Genomic DNA, 23305 nt, shown 5'->3' with positions numbered 1-23305 from the left:
CTGGATGAGAGCCAATAAACTGAAGCTTAATCCAGACAAGACTAAGGCACTGTTAGTGGGTGGTTCTCTAGATCAGATGGATGGGTTGTGGCCTGCTCTGGATGGGATTACACTCCCTCTGAAGGAGCAGGCACGTACCCTGGGGGGTACTCCGGGATCCATTACTGTTGCTTGCGGCTCAAGGCTGCCAAGAGCATAGGAACTATGTTTTCCAGCAGGCCCCTCAGCAGAGGCCCATGTGCAGGCACTTTGAGGCAGAAGCGGAGTGAGCAAGCCGGCGCTCAGGATGGCTTCTGAAGGCCCAGGTTGTGTGTACACAGTCCACTGCTCCCTGAAGAAGTGTTTTCATGCCCTCCAGCAGTAGCATGAGGCCTGGAAGAGGGCACTGGCTGCCTGCATGCCTCTCCTTGGTTTGCTGGCCAATCTGGCTGAGCAAATGCAGGCATCCCAGAAGGTTTCCTTTGCTAATACCCCATTGCAAGACTTCCTGGGTCTGCCAGAGAGGCTCAGGCTTAAGCAGCGATGTGCAGTGGAAGCTTTGTTGGAGAAGCTGCAGCAGGACCAGCTGTAAAGGCTGCCTTGTAGTGTGGGCCGGGCAGGGGTCATGCACTGTATCCATCGTTTTCTTCTCAAAATCATGTGCTAACTGGCAAACATTTTTTTTTTTTTACTGGCATGAATGATTATTATTTCTCACTTACTGTAGCCCACAAGTGTGGCATCTCACATCTACATTTCTTTTGGTTGCAGCCAGACCCTGAATTAGTTGAACTCAATTCCCGCTGAAATTAAGAAAGTTCAGCTAACTTACTCTGGCCCCAATCAGTTATTTCTACAGCACTTTCCCAAGTAAAAAAGGTGGTTTCATAATTATTTATTTCCATAATAGCCCATGAGGTAGTTCAGTCTGGCTTCCTTTAGCTCTGCCTAGTGAGCTTTGTGGTAATTTTATAGTGAGCTACCCAAACTGAGCACTTTTCCTTTTACAATTTGTTGAGCCATTCTGAATTTTGATAAGATCTTTGCCAATTTATGCTTTTCTTAAGTTGTCTACATAGCAATCAATCCATCTCTTGTTTGGATGCATACCTATAAATGCCCCTTTTTTTGAAGTGACCTGATGTCTTGGCCTACTTCCCTCTTTTTTCAGCCACAATTGCTGGAATATATACAATACTGAAGCATATAATCCAGTTGTATCCATGCAACTACTTTGTTGCTCAGAGATCAGTTTTGCTCGTGAAATGCTGATAATGTCTGCTCATTAAACACAAAAGTAAAACACTGCTGTATCAAAATGTAAAATGTATTTTTCTAATTGTTGATAGAAATATAAATGATGCAGTAGACATTTTCCAAAGTTCTTCACTGAAGTATGCCAGCCACCAGACTGCACAATTCACATTTTCCCCCTTTTTAATCCACTTGATGAGTTATTTGTTTATTAAATTTATATCCCACCCTTCCTCTTAAAGGAGCCCAATGCAGCAAACACCAAAATATTAAAACAATACAACTTAAAATAAAACAAAACATATTTAGAGACAAATAAAACCATCTAAAACAAGAAGCATCTAAAAGCATGTAAAAACCATCTAAAAATATTTAAAAGCAATCACATACCCTTACAGGTACTAATTTCAAGGTTGCCATGGCCAATATTTATCAACTATCAGATGCCTTGATAAACAGGAATGTTTTTAAATTTCTCCTGAAAGTCTGTAATGAGGGAGACAGATGCACCTCACCAGGGATGGCATTCCACAAATGGCGAACCACCACTGAGAAGGCCCCATCATGGGTTAAAGTCAACTAGGCAGCATCCAGAAGTGGCACCACCAAAAGGGCTTCTCCAATACAAAACACATTTTGTATGGCCTGATTCCCAGACACAGGAAGTTGTCCCTTCACACTATGAATATAAAACAAGTGTACAAGTTTATCAGAGAAATAATGTTGTGTATCTATGAAATGGTAATATTGTTATGTCTTTGCAATCTTTTATGCTCTGCAGGGCTGTGATATTTTGAAATATAGAACAACCTTTAAAAATAGGGGCATCCAGTTAAAGCTCAAGTTATCTGGCAACACTAGTTCTAACATAGTCATTTTGGAACTATGTGCTGGGGACACAGCACTGCACCACCAAAGGACAGTTAATGTGCTGCAAGAAATAAAAGTATTGAAAACCCAAAGTACCCACCCATAGAAGAAACTGTCTGCTAAACTTTGAACCCAAGGACAAATTTCCTATTAATATTTTTCAGATATAGGATGACTCCCACAAATCACATACACAACTGTCTTTAGATGCTTGTATATGAAGGAAAAAAGATATACAGTTCCTTGGCAGATCTGAGAACTATGAACATGAAGAAATTTAGCAGATCGTGAATTTAGCAGAGACACATCCCATGTATTATTCAGTGTCTGAATTCAGATAACACCATGGTTGTGCTAACCATAGTTAAGAATACCACTCCATAATTTGAGTTTCCAGGTTATTAATAGGTAAAGCATGGTTCTGAGCTGTTTGTCTGCTATTGTTTACCATCCATTCAGACTCAGCTTGTAAGTTTACTCATATCTCCATAGTGCAACAACCTCTTGAGGTAGAACTTGTTTCCATGGCGCACTAGCCTCCTGAGGCAGATCAATGATCCTAAAGCATTCTTAAGCACACTTACAATGGAGAGGGTCCTATTGAACTCAAAAGGACTAATCTATGAGTAAACATAATTAGAATAGTTAAGAATACATGTTTTGGGACCAAACCGGCAAGGATGTATGTACTGCAAAACTTTTTTCCAGATGCAGGGTTAGAATCCATAGCCATGAAGCTCACTGGGTGACCTTGGGCCAGTCACTGCCTCTCAGCCTCATGAAAACCCTATTCATTGGGTCACCATAAGTCGGAATCGACTTGAAGGCAGTACACGTACGTACGTACACACACACACACCACACACACTCAAAAATTGTTGGCAAATAAATGCAGCAATGGATACAAGGACATAGCCATGCCTGGCAAAGTCACAGCTCAGAAGTTGCATAGACTGATAGCTACTGGTGCACTGTCATTTGGGCAAGCGCGGAGTGAAATAGAGAAGCCTTATTTTACATGCCACCCATAAGGGCATTTGGGCTTTTTGAAATAAAAAAAGAATACAATGTTACATACATAAAGTTGTCTTTGCCTTAAACACTGCAACTAAGGACATAATTCAACTGATGGAACGGCTTCGGGCTGTGCCGCGTGTCTTTAATATTAGAGTATGTCCATAATACAAAGAGTACTAACTTTTCAACAGTCTCATTGAGTTCAAGAAGGTTCTTGTGTATCAAAACCTTGATCAAAATGGCATACAAAGCCAGCAGAAATAAATATTTTAAGGTAATAAGACCCAAGAGACACTCTAACCTTGAAAGCTCTTGGAAACTATGCATGAGAATACTCTAAAGATTAATTATTACTCAATATGATGACTGTTATTGTTCATAGTGAGACATTGTTCACAGTGACACAAAGAACACCAACTGAAATTTCTAATTTATACAGGAACAAAATAAAATTAGGTCCAAGCCGTTTGTGTCAAAAAAATTAAAAAGTGGGATTTTAAGGAAATGTTATTTACCACACCTGTGAGAATGAGACAACTAATCAGACTTATATAAACTCTTCAGAAAACAAGATTCTGTCTTTCTTGTGTTTAACTGTTTTGCATTCTGAAGACTTCAGGTGTGATCAAGGCTACTCCAATGGATATCGCTAATTAAATACTTGATCACTCCTGAAGTCTTCAGAAATATGAAACAAATTCTGAGGAAAGTGTGGAAATTTCTCATCTATCTAATATTTAATGCTTCTCAGCTAAGAAATTTTAAAACAAAACAAAGCAAATCACTATCATGTCCACCTCTATTAATCAGCTGTATAGAGTACATGCTTCAGATTGGGATTATGAGAATTAGGTAAGGGAGTCAATCTAGAGAAAATTAAGTATGCACACTTAAACTTTTAGATAAATGAAAATTAAGCAAATAAACCTTAAAACCTATTTAAATTAATGGGACTTACATCTTGAGCCTAGCCATGTGCATTTTATTTCTACCATACAAAGTTACCAAAGCCCACCAAAGTTATTAGCCCACAAACATTTTTACTAGCCCACCTAGCCATGCATACTAATGTAAAGTCATGGGGCATATCAACAGTCTGGAATGGGAAAAAAACTCCTCATCCCATTTACAGAGATTTCTCTAACTTCTCTCCTGGAGGTGATTCTTACTTACTGTAGACAAGTAGGCCAGTGACTATTTACAAGCCTGTTTTATTTATTTTTTAAAAAATATATTCTGCCTATCCAAAAATGCTCAGTATATTGAATATAGTAAACAAGAAAATAACTTTTTTAAAAATGCCCTCAGAGTCAAACTGCACATGAGAATAACATGCAGGTTGTTAAGAATGCAAACAGCATCAGGATCACAGAAGGCGCGTCAGAAAAATATAACCCTGTCCTCTCCTGGTGGTGTCTTAAGAAAAACCTTCTGTTCCTCTGAAGCAGATATTTGCTTTGGGGAGCAATACCCCATTGACACCAAGGTGAGCTGCCATATTTTGCCTTCTCCACTTGCTGCTCCTCTCACCAACTGGGCCATCAGAAACAGCTTTCATGTGAGGAAGAGAAGCAGCAGTAGCAACCAGGTGATCTGTCATGTTTCACCAACCAGATTCAGTGCTGCTTTCACCAGCTGGGCTGGGCTGAGCCCCTTTCTTCCCCATGGCCATCAGAGCCAACTGTTTTCTGTGGAACAGCAGCAGAACCACCTCTTCTTAGAGGGGGATGTCATCTGCATCCCTCTGAGCCTTTCCTGCCACAACACAAGCAAGGCCACAGAAGACCACCTCTAAGACCAGGCCCCACTCCTAAGACCAATGGTGTCTAGCCATGATGGCTGTGCTCTCCTTTCATAGTTGGAGGCAGTATACTTCTGAAGACTAGTTGCTGGAAACCGCAGGCAGGGAGAGTGCTCTGACGCTCAGGTCCTGCTTGTGGGCTTCCCATAGGCATCTGGTTAGTCACTATGAGAACAGGATGCTGGACTAGATCGGCCACTGGAATGATCCAGAAGGCTCTTCTTATGTTAACAAAAACAGAACAGTAAACAAAAGAGGTGGGTCCCACAAAAAAAATACTTGTAACTGTCAAAGGCCAGGGTGAAGTGTGACTTCAGTAAATGGCAATGAAGATGCTAGATGCATATCTGTAGGGAGGGAGTCCCATAATTTAGGGGCTGCCACAGAGAAAGCCCTCAATTACAGCTCACACAGAGTCGTAACAGAGAATATTGCAATCAACATCAATGCTAAAGTTTGACTAAAAATAAATGTTCCCTGGCAAGCCTCTCAAGAGATGAGTTTCATAGATTAGATGTAGTTACTTAGAAGGTTGGATATAATCGATTTTAATGGGATTAACTATAATACGTATATGCTTAATATAAGCATATATATATATATATATGGATTGTGGGAGCTCTGTGGGAACTCCAACACTGTCACAATGTTTTCTTGAAAGGAAGATTTCCTTTTCACTTCAATGGAGGGAGCAGCTTTATACATGCATTTGATCATTTTTTGTAAGACATGTCTGACCTTTTACACTTTGCTGATATGATTGCCTTGAACTAAGCGAGCACCTTCACTTGTTCCAATATCAGATATATTTCAAAGGTGGACACATTTTTTCATCATCTTACAGTACTATTATCTTATCTCCTTGTTACTAGTTGCTGTTAGACAAACGATAGCCAAAAGGAGGAAGGAACTCGATGAACTTGATAAATCAGCATGGTATAGGAATATATGGCATATCGCATATTGTAGTTATGGTTCATTGACTATGTTGCACAAAATGTTTTACAAAATCGTATGTTTACTCCTAAATCCATTTGGATGACTTGAATTCCTCTACGTTCAACATTTTTTAATACTTATATGATAAATTGTTATGTGTATTATTAGACCCCAACAACTCCTGTCGATTGTGATAGTTTGTAATAATATTTTTTTTAAAACTTACAGTACTATTTATAGTTTATTAAGTTATTTTTGGAATTAGGGAGGCACATTTTGCTATGATCGTAAAAAAATTCCTTACGGAGAACAAAATTATGTTATTCAAATAATTCATTCTTTTTACAGTAAAAAAAAGCGAATAAGAGAAAAATCAACTAATTTGAAATGTGGTGTTGGAGGAGAGCTTTGTGCATACCATGGACTGCGAAAAAGACAAATAATTGTGTGTTAGAACAAATTAAACCAGAACTATCACTAGAAGCTAAAATGATGAAGCTGAGGTTATCATACTTTGGACACATAATAAGACAGGATTCACTAGAAAAGACAATAATGCTGGGAAAAACAGCAGGGAGTAGAAAAAGAGGAAGACCAAACAAGAGATGGATTGATTCCATACAGGAAGCCACAGACCTGAACTTACAAGATCTGAACAGGGTGGTTTATAACAGATGTTATTGGAGGTCACTGATTCATAGGGCTGCCATACGTCGTAATTGACTTGAAGGGATATAACAACAACAGAAAATCCTAAATTCAAGAGACTGCGTTATAGGCAGATACATCCACTGATTTGCAATTATGTTAATTTTCTATCTGAAATATTCAGTTTTGGCATGGCCATGTTCACAATAAACCATAAACCATAGCTAACAATGCATGAACTGTTCATGCCCACAGAAACAAACTACAATCCTGAGCTGAACCCAAACGACAAAAATAAAGCAAAACAAACTACAACCCTTAGTTCAAATGCAACTTAAGGGCTACCACAAAGATTGCCCTTTCCTGGGCAACCACCACCCCAAGCTTCTGAGGGCAGAGGAACTACCAACAGCCCCCTCTCTGATGATCTTAGCAAGGAGCTAGTCTTTCACATATTTGGGGCCTAAGGGTGCAATCCAACTCACTTTTCCATTGGGCTGAGGGGAGTTGGATCCTGCAGACCCCTGGCAGCACTAGCAGGCTCCTTGGTGGGGATGGAGCTACAAGGTGGGACTTATGCAAGATCCTCCTCACGTTTGCAGTCCTCTCTGGGTCCTGATCCTTCCAGAATCTCTGCCGGCCAAAAGGCCAGCACAGTAAAAACATTTCCATGATGGCCTACAGGGAATACTTACTCCTCAGGAGGCCTGTTTGTAGAGCTGGCACTTCCCAGCTGGCTTGTGCATGTGGCTCCCAATGGAGGCGGCATTCAGTTGGGCCAGTAGCTCCCAAGTGGGAGGAGGATCCCATGGGGCTTTCCACCGTCTCCTCCTCTGCCGGCCCCCTTCCACCACCTCCCCATCATTTGGATTGCTCTGTAAGTTGTTTAGAACTTTAAACACTAGTGTAAGCACCTCGAATTGGGGCTGGAAACAAACTGGCAACCAAGGCAGCTGTTTTAAAACAGGGGTGATATGAGTTCTAAATGGAACCCCAGTCAGTAGGGTCCCTAGATGCCCTAAGTGATGATGGGGTACATGCAGGGCTGTGGAGTCGGTATGCCAAACCTTCTACTGTCCGACTCCGACTCCACCCAAAATTGCTTCCAACTCCACAGCCCTGGAAAGGGCTGTAAATGTCTTTTTAAATTGGAAGCTCTCATAGGAGCATTTTTATCGCTGCCTGAATATGCACTGATCTTGGCATCACAGCATTTGTCTTCATCTGGGTCCTGTGTCATACACTGACACACAAAATGTTTTCCATCTTGAGTTATGGTGAAATGCTCAACTACAGCTGACTTCATGGGAAGCTTCTTTGACATTTTGAATTTATATTTTAAAAAATTTGTTAATCAAAATTTATTTTGAAGCCGGAGTCGGTACATTTCTGACTCCGACTCCGACTCCACCCAAAATTGCTCTCAACTCCAACTCCACGACTCCGACTCCACGTTCTGGGTACATGGATGAGAAGCTCGGGCTCTAGCAGCTGTGAGGGCTCCACTGCTGTTGGTTAAGGCCCAGGAGCTGAGTTTGTGTGAGCTGGTCCTTCCGCCCCATAAGCTTGGGCTGGTGGAAGATTTCTAGGAGCATTTCCTGCAGCCTGGTGGGCTCTGGAGGAAGCTGGTGGGTGGGGTGAAACAAGGATAAAATCCCAAAGAAGCTGGTTTGCTTATTTGTATGTTTCCTCTACAGCACACATAGTTCCTGCACTTCTTTCATTCTTGGGGACCCTTTTATTTATGCTTTATTGAAGGTGTAATTCTGGTGTGCGGTTGAGGGAAGGGCCATGACTCAGTGGCAGAGCATCCGCTTTGTATGCAGAAACTCCCAGGCTCAATCTCGGGGTAGAGTTGGGAGAGATCCCTGTCTGAAATCTTGGAGAGCAGCTGATAGTTAGCGTAGACCAGCCTTTCCCAACCAGTGTGCCTCCAGATGTTGTTGGACCACAACTCCCATCAGCCTCAGCCAGCATTGCCAATGGTCAGGAAAGATGGGAATTGTGGTCCAACAACATCTGGAGGCACACTGGTTGGGAAAGGCTGGAGTAGACAATACTAATGCAGTTTCCTATGTTCCTAAGGTAGCAGTCTCTTCCATGCTTTCTTGGGTATAGGACTTCAACTTTAATCCTGTTTACCTGACAATAAATTCCATTGAACTTAACTGGGGGGAGAAAGGCCAGTATATAAATTTAATACATAAATAAATAATTAATAATTATTGAAATTTTCTGTGAGAAAATTCCCAGTTTATTTTTCTCTGGGAAATGTTCCATTTCTTAAGTTCATTAGTAGCAATAATTGGATGCGAATTGCAAATGCAGTATTAGGTGAGCTTGGTAGTTTCTAGTGGTGTAATTGTTAAGAGTGTTGGACTGGACCAGAGATTTACGAAGGGCACAGGATGTCACTGTCTCTCAACCTAGCCTATCTGGAGGGGAAGCGCCATGTTTGCTGCCTTGAGCTCCTTGGAGGGAAGATTGGATATAAATATAAGAAATAGTTTCAAAGTTTTTAGCTTTGTTTATTAAATACAATGAAAATGAACATGCTAAACTAAATCACTCTCTAGGGCAGGGGTTCCCAAACTGTGGTCCATGGACCACTAGTGGTCTGCGAACTTCACTCGGATGGTCCTTAGTGTGTTTGTGAAGAACACTTACAATTTGAATTCTATGAAATTCAAATTATAATACAATAAAATATAAGAAATCAAAGAAACAATACAAATACAATTAACGACATCTAGTACTGCGCATTATAATTGTGACAACAGGGAGAAAAATCATTAAGAGGTCCACCCTCAGCAATTTTCAAGTAGTCCATGGAGAAAAGTATGGGAACCATTGCTCTACAGCAGCCTTTCCCAACCAGTGTGCCTCCAGATGTTGTTGGACTACAATTCCCATCTTTCCTGACCATTGGCAATGCTGGCTGAGGCTGATGGGAGTTGTGATCCAATAACATCTGGAGGCACACTGGTTGGGAAAGGCTGCTCTACAGCATCATTAAATGTTCTGATACAAAGTGATTTTTTCCCTATGCAACTTTCCCTAATTTGCACTGGAAATTTTTCCGGAAAATCCTTACTGTTGCTCAGAGTCACACGACTCTGTGTGAGCTGCCAATTTCTCATTAACATTTTAATTCAGAGTATTAAACATTTGATATTGTAAAAACAAACTTGAAGCTTACCAACTAGATGTATTTTGAAATTTCACCTTTGACACTGCTGCTGCTAATATATAGAATATAACTGAACTATAGACACTTTAATGCTTGAACTTGTGTCCTTCACTGTATAGTGTCTCTTTAGCTTCTCATGACATTATGGTGTATGTAGCTAATTCATCCCCCACCCCGACAATACAAGAGATGGGAATTTCAATTTTAAAATTCCTATGAAATAGATTTTAGAAACTAGCAGATACTAGCAAACAAATGTTCCTGTACTAATGCTGCCCTAATGCTACTGGAGGACTACTTAAATGTGCGTGTTTGTGATGACTGTGTGGAATTCATTAATTTGCCTTAGTCAAGTCAAGTTCTCAAGTATAGAATGGAAATAATAAACAGACAATGAAAATGTGTAAATTATCATGCTTAATATAGCATGCTTAATGGCATCACCAGAGGCCTACCCTCTGTGACATCACCAGGGGCCATCCCTAAGTTTCAGGTTTTGGCCCTGAAACCTCAGGAACTTTATGGGAAATTGTGAAACAAGTTAGAAACAAACACTGTGCAAATGCCAATAACAAAATCTTAAGACATAATGGCTAGCCATTTAAAACTATTTAGCACTAGTTATACATTCTTACACAGATGAGGTTGACTGGATGGCAATGAATTAGAAGGTATGTGGATGAGAATGTACAACTAGTTTTTACATTTACAATTGTAAATAGTTTTAAATGGCTAGTCATTATGTCTTAATTATTTGTTTTGTTACATTTGGCTATACTGCCTTGGATAAATATTTGGGATATCCATTTAAGGGATAATTTATTTCACCTGCAAAACTTTTGAAATAAGGATGGGAAGCTTGCTTTCAATTTAAAAACTCTGGGACAGATAAGAGTCCAAGGACATTCAGACATTTTGGAAGGCCTAGTAGTGGAATAATTGTAATATATTTGTAAGTATGGCTTTATCATCATCATCATCAATAGTCATAATAATAATAATAATAATAAATTTATATCTCACCCTTCCTCCCAGCGGGAGCCCAAAGCGGCAAACAAAAACACTAAAAACAATCTAAAACATCTTAAAAACAGACTTTAAAATATAGTAAAACAAAACATTTTTAAAAACATCTTAAAACATCTTAAAACAAGTATCTTTTAAAAAAGCTTTAAAAGCTTGCTTGATATACTATAGTAAAGTTGTTTTCTATATTAAACATACTGTCCAAATTAGTAACATCACTACCATTTTTAAGTACCTGACAGTAGTTTTTATTTTACTTTTGCAGGTGTTATTTTGAATTGCACAGTTGTTTATATGTTTGCTGGACTGTATTCATATTTAATCTATATTGTTTGACCACTGAAGAAGACTCCCTGTTGAAACATGTTTGGTCATATTTTCGATATCTGCTTCTGGTATTAACGTTTTGTCAATTAACACTGTGTATATCTGGTTTTAATTATTTTGCTATCATACCTATTTTTTTTAATTAGCTTTCCAGATTTTGTTATCAGTTACTACCCACAATTTTTCTGTTTAGTCTTCTAAGATCTTGTTATTAGGATTTACACAGTGTTTGTTTTTAATTAGAGAGCCAGTGTGGTGCAGTGGTTAAGGTGCTGGACTACGACCTGGGAGACCAGGGTTCAAATCCCCACACAGCCATGAAGCTGACTGGGTGACCTTGGGCCAGTCACTGCCTCTCAGCCTCAGAGGGAGGCAATGGTAAACCCCCTCTGAATACCGCTTACCATGAACACCCTATTTGTAGGGTCACCACAAGTCGGGATCGACTTGAAGCCAATCCATTTCCATTTTGTTTTTAATTTGTTTCACAATTTCCCATAAAGTGCTTATATACATTATTCAAGATAATCAGCAAGAGTTCTTCTTTGTTCCCAGTTCATTCTTTTCTGTGTTTTTTGTTTGTTGAGACTCGTTTCCTTGTTTGTTCAGCTTGAAATCTCAGGGCCTGGGGTGTGCCTGACCTGGCAACCCTACTAGTTGGGTCTGGCTGCTCCATTTTGGAACAGTTGAAGTTACTGTGTCATCTTTGAGGACAGCCCTATGCAGAGTGCACTGCAATAATCCAACAGGGAAGTTATCAGAATATGGAGTACTGTGGCCAAGTCATCTCTGACATCATTATAAATAACTGTCATCATTAGAAAATCCCAGAAAGACCTAAACCTAAAGCTTGCTGGCCAATAAAACAGGTCAAGATGCCATATTGCTTGGGAGGTTTAACTGAACAAGCAGGGGGTAGGGACTTAATTGGCTTCCTTACTGAATGGTGGAAGGGCCAGTTGCCAGAATATGTGTAACATGTACAGACAGACAGGGCTCACCGTAGCCTGGGACCAAAGACATCCCTCCTGAGAGTTTGCTTTTGATAATTATCCTATCAAAGACAATCTGATGAGAGCAGTTAAGGATCAAAGGACAAATTACATACTGTATAAGGAAAAACAAATAACGTTTTTGCAAGACCTGAGCGCTGAAACCCTAAGAAGAGCAACATTCAAACCAGCTACTGAATTACACAGAGAAGCTGGTATAAAATGTAAGAGGCTTTTCATCTTTTCTCTAATCCTTGAAATTGATAATACAAAAATACAGAGCAATCTCCAAAAAGGACATGATACACATACCTGTGTTTTCCCTGGGAGGAGAGTGAAATTGAGGAGAAGACAATATTTGTGACACCAGCCTGTGGAAAGACCATGCCAGTAGTAAAGGTGCAGACCCAAATTGTTTATGTGGCGCTGTGAGCTTTGGGTGCCAGTGTGGTGTAGTGGTTAAGGTGTTGGACTACGGCCTGGGAGACCAGGGTTTGAATCCCCACACAGCCATGAAGCTCACTGGGTGACCTTGGGCCAGTCACTGCCTCTCAGCCTCAGAGGAAGGCAATGGTAAACACCCTCTGAATACAGCTTACCATGAAAACCCTATTCACAGGGTTGCCATAAGTCAGAATCGACTTGAAGGCAGGCCATCATCATCATCATCATGGGCTTTGGCAGTGCCAGAGCAACCAGATCATCTATGGCCTGCAAGAAGCGATAGTAAAATGCACACCTTACCACCTAAGGTTCACCATTTCTTCAAGCTGAATGAGGAATGAGCAGGAAAACTTTCCTGAAAACTGTACAAGCTATTAAGCAGTGGTTATGACTTTATACGATAACATTTTTCTAATCTTGGGAGGGCATGGCGTGCGAGGCAGAGCTCACACTGTACTATGTGCACATACAGTATGCACCTATTTTCAAGGAGGTGGCCCTGTGGTGGTGGAAGATCACTGTGATCATGCTGCAGGATTTTCATCCGTGAATGGAATCCCACTATGGGCCAGGAAGTTGTGGGGTGGTGGACGATTTGTTTGTTGTTGTTCTGGTTATAGTTATTGTATTTGATTGCCAGAGGAAGTTCAGAGGTGAACACAATACTTTATTATGATACCATGGAAAGCTCACAACATTGACATCATGAGGTAAAATTAGAGACCTGGTTACATGTGAAAATGAAAATACATAAAAGTCCACTTAGTTGTGGTTGAATTTAAGTTACGAATGTGGAATGAATGACGCCATTAAGAGAAGAGGAGTATCAGGTTATTTAAGAAATAATAAACTTTCTACTATATCTTTACAGGAAACACACCATTCTAACAATCAGGGAAGGACCATAGCTCAACAGTAGAGCAATCTGCTTTGCATGCAGAAGGTCTCAGGTTCAATCCCCACCATCTCCTGGGAAAGACTCCCTGTATGAAACTCCAAAGAGCAGCTGCCAGTCAATAAAGACAATATGGAGCTAGATGGGCCACTGGTCTGACTCAGCAGTTTCCTGCACTCCTAAAGGACTTCAAGCATCCCTATTTTGGTACACATTACTTGGATGCTGACACTTCTAACTCACATGGAGTTGCCACTGTTATTGACAACTCATTAAATTCTGAATGCCAACAAGTTAAAAAAGATAGGAGAGGCAATACACCATCCTTAAAGACAAATGTGATGGTCAGTTAGTCACCCTAGCTTCTCTATATAGCCCAAATGACAGGGAATGCAACTTTCTGGCAGCAACCCGGAGAAAATTAGCTAATTTTGCAGTTGGAAAGATGGTTTGAAAAGGCAATCTGAATGCTATATGTGACTTAAAATGCATAGCAAGTTCAACAAACCTCTAAAGAAAAAAGTGTCTCTCCACTGTTTCAACAGCATGACTTGCCAGATGCATGGTGACTCCTTAATCAAGGTGTCAGAGACTACACATACTTTTGTCCAAGATTCCAGTCACCAGGGCTGTGGAGTCAGAAGCAATTTTGGGTGGAGTAGGAAGAAATGTACTGACTCCGACTTCAAAATAAATTTTGATTGACAAATTTTTAAAAATATAAATTCAAAATGTCAAAGAAGCTTCCCATGAAGTCAGCTGTAGTTGAGCATTTCACCATAACTCAAGATGGAAAACATTTTGTGTGTCAGTGTATGACACAGGACCCAGATGAAGACAAATGCTGTGATGCCAAGATCAGTGCATATTCAGGCAGCGATAAAAATGCTCCTATGAGAGCTTCCAATTTAAAAAGACATTTACAGCCCTTTCCAGGGCTGTGGAGTTGGAAGCAATTTTGGGTGGAGTCGGAGTCGGACAGTAGAAAAACACAGGAGTCGGAGTCAAAGGTTTGGTGTACCGACTCCACAGCCCTGCCAGTCACATTCAGGTTTGTACTCTTGATTCCCTGACATCTTGCCTAAATTATGCTAAATGTAATCAAAAATCATATCAGAACAGTCTACATTTATCAAAGCAAATACGATGTTAACATTAGATAGTAACCAAACAGTTGTGGAAGCTGTTAAATACATCCATTGCAGAACACTTTCAATTCAGTGGACATGCCAGACTGCCACATGGGATAATATGGGATGCAATGAAATTAGAAGCACTTGCAATGCAGAAAGTATATATTTTTTTAAAAACACAGACCACAATCTGCGAGCAGATATAGAAAAGTTAGAGAATGCACACAAGAACTAATTCACATAAAATATACTGCATATTAAATGTAAAAAGAAAGGAATTAGAGGCACTAGAAACACAAAGAATTGCTAGGTCAATGGTATGCATGCAACAGAAAAGTTATGGATTTGGCAACAAGAATTCCAAATTATTAGCTAATCCCTTGAGACACAAATAAATATTAAAAAAGGATCAGTTTCTTGAAACAACCAGATGGGAGTTGAACTTGGGATCCTGCCAGCTATTGCAGACTATTACAAGACACTATATCAGACTAAACAGCCAGGTGATCCTGATATTGAAAAATATTAACACTATCAAGCAGGAACACAGATCTATGTAAGGATAAGTTCTCTGCCATTAAAAAACTGAAATGTGGCAAAATTGTAATGTGGCAAATTAAAAAATGGAAATGTCGCAAAATGTCCAAGCCCTGTTTTTTTTAGTAGTAGTTTCTATACAAAAATATAAGAGAATTTTAATTCCATGCATACTGAATTCAGTTTGGAAGTGGGATGAATTCCCTAAACCATGGTCCGAATCTAGAATCATTATGATCTCCAAACCTGACCATGATGAAAAATGAAGTGACCTTCCAAAATGACACCTATGTATTGCATAAGGATAAATGTGAATTAAAGTGCAACACTCCTGACACAAGCGTAAACTGAATTATGTCTTGTTATAAAATGTTATATACTATGCTATTTTTAAAATACTGATCAGTTTGTTACGTAAAAAAAAATCTTTTTAAAAGGAGAGGGAATCAAGCAAGATGATGGGAAAAAGTGACATTTTACTTGCATGTGACTTGGCCCCCATCTCTATTATTACATTTAAAACAGCATCATATCACTTTAGACAGTAATGGCTCCCCACCCACCCCAATCCTGGGAAGTGTAGTTTGTTATGGGTGCTGAGAGTTATTATAATTCCCTTCACAGAGCTACAATTCTCAGAGTTCCCTGCAAACAAGGATTGTTAAACCAGTTTAGGAACTGAACATCTGTAAGGCGAATAGAGGTTTCCTAACAACTCTGCATCTGTAACGAACTACAGTATTCTTTGGGGAGAAGCCACAGCTGTTAAAGTGGTATGATACTACTTTAAATGTATAGTGCAGATGGGGCCAGTGTGAAATCAATAGGCCAATATTCCCACTGCAGGATGTGATCCACTTAGTGTTGGTCCACGTGAAGCAGTTTAACAGTCAATCCGTTCTGCAGCAACCACATTTTGGGGCAAGTCTAAAAATATAGCCTGTTTCATTCTTCTGTAACGTGGGAGATGAGCGTGCCGTTCCATAGGGAGGAACGGGTGTGTTGACCGAGCTAGGCCGCGCACCGCACACCAAACTGATGCTGCCTGCCCTCCATGGAAAGCTTTACTCCACAAGACGGGGGGCGGGGAGGGAATAAATGCAGAGAGAATCAATGAGCTGCTTTTCAAGCCGGCTGTCGGTTTGTTCTTACCCGCAGCAGCTCCTTCCTTCTCCTCAGTCGCCATGCTGTTTCTTCAACAGTCGCCATGGAGACGTTAGACACTCGATGAAGCCCGTCCAGCCCCTCTCTGCTGTATCCGTCACGCTACCTGATTTGGCGCCAAACGCTCAGCTTGTTTTCTTTCTATTCCTCCATTCCTATGCGACAGTGCTCATATATTGTGGTGTTTTATCAGGAGCGGGTATTTAAAAAGTGGGCACGGGAAAATATCAAGAAACAATACACGGGTAGCAGGTTAAAATGAGCTGTATTTCCTGCACACACTAAAGAGGCTCCAATGTATTGCGTCTGTAAAGTGCTCTCCAGATAAAATGAATTATATGTCTGTCTGTCTCTCTCTCTCTCTCTCTCTCACACACACACACACACACACAGACCTCACCTCAAACCCCAGACAGAGTTTGCCTAAAGGGTAGGCAGAAGCATCTAGAAGGACTGCACTGGCAATCTTTTGGCTTATTTTGAATTTTTAAAGGCTTCTTCTAGTAGCCTTAACATAAGTCTGCTGTAAAAAAAAAAAGTTGAACAAGGCAATTTGATTGAGGGAAAAACCCCATACACATAAACACTGAGCACCAAGCACACACCAACTAGACCAGTAGTTCCCAATCTTTATGATTACGGGACCCCTTTTGTAAGCTCAAAAAAAATTGTGACCCCTCCCATGCTAATTGTATGTTAATTGAAACAACAATGCATGGCAAGATTACATCTCCAAATAAACCTTTTCATTAAGAGCTCCCTGCAGACAGCGAGATGTTGCTTTCTTTTCTGAATGCAAAGGTCCAGAGAAATTGGTATTCCCCCCCCCATCTGAAGATGTACAGTGGGTGACAGTGTTGGACTAAGATCCAGGTTCAAATCCACAAAGCCCACTGGGTAACCTTGGACCAGACACAGTCTCTCAGCCTGACCTTTCTCACAGGGTTGGTGTAAGGATAAAATTGAAAGGGGGAGGGGAACCCCCATATGCTCCTTCTTGTGCAACTTGGTGGAAATGTGGGATATAAATGCAATCATAAATAAATAAATAAATAAATAAATACATTTCAGCTGCAGTATATGGACCCCAGCCTCAGCCAACCTACTGAGCTTTTTAATCATCATCATCATCATCAAGAAGCAGCAGCAATGTGGGGGTGCTAGATTGTGAAGACAAAAGGGTGGATAGACTGAAGAGGAGGGTCAGTGCTTACTGCTTTTCACTTCTGTACCTGACTATCTTCCCTCTTTATGACTTCCTTACACTTTGGATTTTCAGCCTTTCCTTTTCCTGATTTATCCTACGTTTGCTGAGCCTCCATCTTTAGTCTTTCTTATGTTTTCTACTGTGATTTTGTTCTTACGTTCAGTTCTGAAGTAGTAGAAATGGAGTGTATTTCTTCAGGTGGTATGTGGCAAAATCACATCTCCAAGTGTCCCTTTCCATTACAAGCTCCTTGCAGACAGAAACCCAAAATCATGAATTGTATTAGAAATTCCCTGATGTGCTAATCTTCTATCTGCAGGGAGGTGTTGCTTTCTTTTTTTAATGTAATGGTCCAAACAAATTGGTATCCCCACACCCACACCCACCCAGTTTGAAGATGTACAGCCCTGTCTCCCAACACCAGTGGGTGACAGTGTTGAGTTGCTGAGCTTTTTTTTTTTTTAAAAAAAGCAATGTGGTAGTGATGGGTGTAATGTGAGTAGGAACTCAAGTGAATTAGATATAGTTGTATGGGGGAATCAGTTGGGAGAGGGACCAGTAGGAAAATGAAAGCAGAGCTCTTGCTTATGTTGCAACAGACTGTTAAGTAAAGTTTATTCCTTCTAATGAGTATTTGTGATTCATATCAACTCTTGCAAATATTACATGGTGTCAGAAGACTACCTAAAAACATAAGGCAGTGAAAAATGGACCAGCTGAAGCCTCCAGGAAAGTTGGGGTTTGAAGGAAATGCAGCAGAGAACTGGAGAAGATGGAAGCGAGGGTTTGAATTGTACTGCATTGCAAGTAGAGCAGATAAGAAAGATGAGAGACTCCAGTCAGCATTATTTCTGCATGTGGCAGGTGAGGAAGCAAGAGAGGTATTTAATACTTTCCAGTTTGATGATGATGCAGATAAATATAAAATTCAAGTTTTGATGAATAAATTTGAAGCTTATTGTGTGCCCAGAAGAAATTTTACTTATGAAAGGCACAGGTTCTTCATTAGAATACAGAGTGAAGGAGAAAGTATAGACCAATATGTGACTGAGTTGAAGCTTTTGGCTCAGACCTGTGAATTTGGGGAGCTGTGTGATTCTCTTATTAAGGATCGCATAGTGTGTGGCATTCAGACAGACAGATTGAGAGCCAAGTTACTGAGAGAGGGTGATTTAACCCTTGAGTGTGCAGTGAATATATGCAGGGCAGAAGAAGTGGCTGCAAAACAGATGAAAGATTTTGGGGCAACAGAAAAACAAATGGATGCCTTACAGGGCAAAAGTACCTTTGAAAAGCCAAAAGTAAGCCAGTCTCAGAGCAAATGGAGCCCTGGCACTACTACCAGCCCCCAAGAAAAGGAAATGCCGCAGAGGCCTGTAGTAGCAGCAAAGGCCTGCTACAAGTGTGGTATCAGTCATCATGACATAAATGCTTGTCCTGCATATGGAAAGGAATGCAGAAGATGTGGCAAACTTAATCATTTTGCTAAAATGTGTAATTTGTGATTCATTTCAACTCTTGCAAATATTACAATAGGGATGCTAAATTGTGCACTGCAGACAACAGGGTGGATGGATTAAATTGGGCTGTTATTGCTTTTAGGGCTTGGAATGATTATCCGCATTGATGACTTGGTTAGCGTGCATTTGGGGAATGAGAGCAGAACAGAAGACAGATCAGTGCGCACACACACAAACACACCTGCCCCTCCTGCAAGCAACTGCAGGTGTGCATGCATTCAGGCATGTGAGGGGAAGCCCTCAACTGCCACAGCATCTTGGAAAGAGAGATTGGGGGGTAGAGTGTAGGTGGAAGAAAGGGGGAATGTTGGCACACACAGCCTCAGTGATGGGGGTGTGAGCAAGTCCTGGGCTTTCTCTCTGCTCCTTGGCTCCCTCTATGCCGAAGATCTGGGCGGCCTTACTAATAAGAAAGAATATTTTTTAAAAGGAGGTGGCAGCAAAGTAGGAGCCAAGAAAAGCAGGCATGCTGGTTGCTAAGAAGGAAAGAGGAAAGCAGCTTTTCCTTGCAGCCTTGTTTCTTTTTGCTTCACAAAAAGCCTCTCTTCTTGTTCTGAGCAAGGGCATTGTCAGTAGTGGTAGTGTGAGGAGACTGGAGCTGGCAATAGTAATCCCCTCTTCTTCCTGGTAGCTCCATTCTCAGTCTACTTCGGCGACTGCCATGTGTTTTATAGTCAGTTGCCTGCCCTTGGCATGCCTGTAAGAAGCTCTGCCGCTTCAGCAAAAATCCTCTGTCTTGTTTGGAGCAAGGGGGAGGTGTTGTCTGCAGCGACAGTGGGGAGCAGACAGCATCCAGGGAATGACGTTTCTTTTTTAAAAATTCATTTCTTTACTGTTCACAGCCCCCTCGGATTACTTCACAGCCCCCGTGGGGGTTACGGCCCCCAGGGTGGGAACCACTGAACTAGACAATTGCAGGGGGAGGTTGATGTGGCTCTTTGTATATGGCGACCTCCTTGGCAGCATAGACAAGCTGTTTGAAGTGGGTATAATTTAACTCAGAAGCTTGTATCTGAATAATACAGATGTTTTTCTCCAAGCCCTAACTAGGTGTGCTATCTTTTCCTCAGCCAAAAGTTATGGGTCTTTAATTACTGATGAACGCACAGATGTTCAATCTTAGTTGCAGTCCTATGTATATCTACTCAAGTACATGCTATTGAGTTCAATGGGACTCACTATCAGGTAAATGTATAAAGCAAGGATGGACAGAAGATAGATTTGTATCTACTGGTAGATCTGATGATTTGCAGTTGATCAGCAAGGATTTCTGACTCAATTATTTAACAATAAGCAGCAAACAGATGACTCCCCCTCCCACCTTTATACTGCTGAAATGAAGAAAGCTTGGAGTAACCAGGTGTGGATTTTTGTGTTGAAAAATTGTGAGCTCTGTTCAGTTCTGGTACTGGAAACAAATTCTTGTGCTCAGAATTATTTTAATGCTGCAATCCTAATTCCACTTAACCTGAGACTCAGCCACATTTAATTCAATAGTGTAATGTAGTAGCAAATTCAGAAGTGCAGTGGCAAACATTCACCTTTTAGGATGGTTTCAATATTTTTGTCCTAAGAGTCTTCAATATTTTTGTCCTTGCTCTAAGCAACTGCTTCTTTATCTGATGTCAAATTGTATCTGTTTTGTTTTCTTGTTGTATTTTTCTTTTCAAGAAACAGTTATGATGTACTGTCTGCATTCTAGAGATATACACTGAGATAACTTGTGCACCTGTTTTCCAGGGGAGGGGGGGCACTGCTGCTATGGTGCAACAGCTGCCAAGTCCAGGAGAGATGAGGAAAATGTTAATACTCAGAAAATCACAAAATGCTACAAAAGTGGAAATCAGGCCCCAGCATCCATGGAAACATCACCAATGCCTCTCAATAAGAGAGGCTGTGGTGGCAACAACACTCACATGTCATCCATATATGGAGAGAACAAATGAACTCACAATGATGCGTACTTGCTTCCAGGATAGCTTCCTGCCCCCATACAACACCACAGAACCCCTCCCCAGCTCCATGAGTTACAGTGGCACAGACAAGCAAAGACCTTGCTGCTGCAAGTCTCCAGGCTTCTTTACAGGCAGGAGTTTGAATCAAATACAGGTTCAAATGGGAGGAAGCAATTCTTTAAAGGTCTGGGCTTTAAAGGTCAAAACCATCATCTTGAATTGAGTCCCAAAGCAAACTCTTAATCAGTAGAGCTGTTTAAGATTAGCATAATATGATCTGACCACTTAGCCCAAATGAAATCCTGGTGGTCATGTTCTGAACCAATTGAAATTTCCAGACTGTCCAAGGGAAAGCTGATGTAAAGCACTTTTTTCATTCATTCAGTTATAAAAATACTTATGCTTTACAAATCTAAAGTAGGTTCCCAAACTAGCTCTCAAAAACACAATAAAAATGCATCTGGTGCTCCTGCCAGTGTGTTTGCACCGCACTGACCTCCCTGCCACCTTGCCACACCCACTTTCCTTCTTCTAAGCAATGGCAACTCACCTGCCGGGACGTTAGCATAGCAGCTCCACCCCAGCTAGTAAGCCGCTTCTGATCCCAACCAGCCATGCCTCTGAAGGTGCGAAGATTATGTGGGATGTTGTGCATTACAGCGGCTCGACTTTAGACGTGGAAGACTGAGACCAGGTCTGACTTCTCCAAGAAGAGATGCATTTGGTAGACCTTGATAGAAGACACTCCTTGCAGTGGCATCTATCTATCCAAAAAAACTCCCCAAGTTGTGGATCTGTTGCTTCAGAGGAGGTACAGCCCTTTCAGGACAGACAGCACATGTCCACCCAGTACTTCAGTCTTATCAGGATTAAGCTTCATCTTGTTCACCCTTGTCCAATCCAAAACTTCCCCCAGACACTACTTCTACTTGCCTTTCTAGGCCTGTACAATAGAAATGAGAGAGCTAGGCATCCTACTGATGACATCCAAATCTCTGGATGATCTCCCCTTAAGGGTTCATGCAGATGTTGAAAAACATCAGGAACAAAATGGAACCTTGCACTATGTCATACACCAAAGGCCACATCATGAAACAGCAGTCCCATAGTACCAGCTCCTGAGATCTACTCTGCAGGGCCAATCAAAGTCACCTTTGCAGAACATGTCATGTCTAGGTGGTCAAGAAGGATCTCATGTTGATGGTATTAAAAGCCATTGAAAATCCAGGAGAATCAGCAGGATTGCACTATCCCTGCCTATCTCCCTGCGCAGGTCATCCATCACAGTAGTTTCAGTCCTGAACTGAATTGGAAAAAAATATTGGAAAGTATCCAAGTAACCAATTTTATCCAAGAAAACATATAGTTGGCCTACACGGGTTTGTCAGAGGGGACGTTGAAATCCAGTGATCATGGCTTTTGCTAGCTTCCCATCAAAGAAGTGACAACCTTGCTGATTTCTTTCAGGAAAACTTTACTGGCCATTTAGTCATACCGTTTCTCAATTTAATCCAATGCTGGAAGAAGTTTTTTAGTACTCAGATAAAGATCTTTCTCATCCTTGCTACCATTTAAACTGAGGTGCCAGACATTGTATGAATCTGGGAATACAAAGTGAATTCACTACAACAAAGCAACATCCGCCCTGAGTGCCCTATTATAGGGAGAAGGGCAGGATATAAATAAATAAATAAATATCCACTCCTAGAATGGTCACAACTCAGTCTAAGAATCTGTACAGGAGCCCAAAAAGATGAAGGCATAGAAGGATCTGTCAAGGGTCAGCCTTACTGGAGTCTTCAAGAGGAATTCATATGAATGCACTCCTTGTTCCTATTGATCAGTTCTTACTTGCTGTAATGAGTGGAAGATTAAATTGTAATTCTTCTACCTAGTTCATTGAACTGTTCCTTCAATTTCCTTCATGCTTCTCCATTTAAAATAATTATTTAGAGGATGACAGCTATTAAATTCTGACTAGTGTGGAACATGACAACTATTGATGTGCTTAGCTCTGTGTTCCTTTTAACTGAATGTGCCTATAAGATGATAGATGCAAGTGTCTAAAGTAAATGATTATGTTTTGGACAGCCAAATATAAAGGGAACTCAGAACAACTAGTTTAACAACTTGCAATAGCAATACTTTTAAAAGGTCTTCTGAAAATAATGTGTAATTTTATTTTATTTGTATATTATTATTATTATTATTATTATTATACCCCACCCTACACCATGAGATCCCAAGGCAGCTTACAACAATTTAAAAATACAATATGAAAACAGTTTAACAATTATAATCATGACCATAGATTGGGCCCTAAAGTATGTACCTCAGCCCCCATTCAAATTCCTAGTCACTGTCATTTGGGTGAGCCCAGTAGTTGAGCTACATATCCCTGTGTTTT

The 23305-nt window shown here is 40.7% G+C and overlaps 1 protein-coding gene across 4 annotated transcripts in view; it reads right to left on the bottom strand.

Moving 5' to 3' along the window:
- Positions 1-16820, bottom strand: part of EFCAB2 (EF-hand calcium binding domain 2) — a 30330-nt gene extending 13510 nt beyond the window's left edge. For 2 of the 4 annotated variants that reach the window (XM_061626402.1, XM_061626401.1), the window contains exon 1: positions 16205-16820. In XM_061626402.1, coding sequence (XP_061482386.1) covers positions 16205-16238 — 34 coding nt within the window. In that variant the 5' untranslated portion in view covers positions 16239-16820. The remainder of the gene's footprint in view (positions 1-16204) is intronic. The other 2 variants (XM_061626404.1, XM_061626403.1) reach the window with 2 other exon arrangements.
- Between the last annotated feature and the right edge of the window lie 6485 nt (positions 16821-23305).

Source organism: Rhineura floridana, chromosome 4, assembly GCF_030035675.1.
Source record: "Rhineura floridana isolate rRhiFlo1 chromosome 4, rRhiFlo1.hap2, whole genome shotgun sequence".
Lineage (NCBI taxonomy): Eukaryota > Metazoa > Chordata > Lepidosauria > Squamata > Rhineuridae > Rhineura > Rhineura floridana.
The sequence above is the reverse complement of the archived record's forward strand: the minus strand, read 5'-3'. Positions and strand labels throughout refer to the sequence as shown.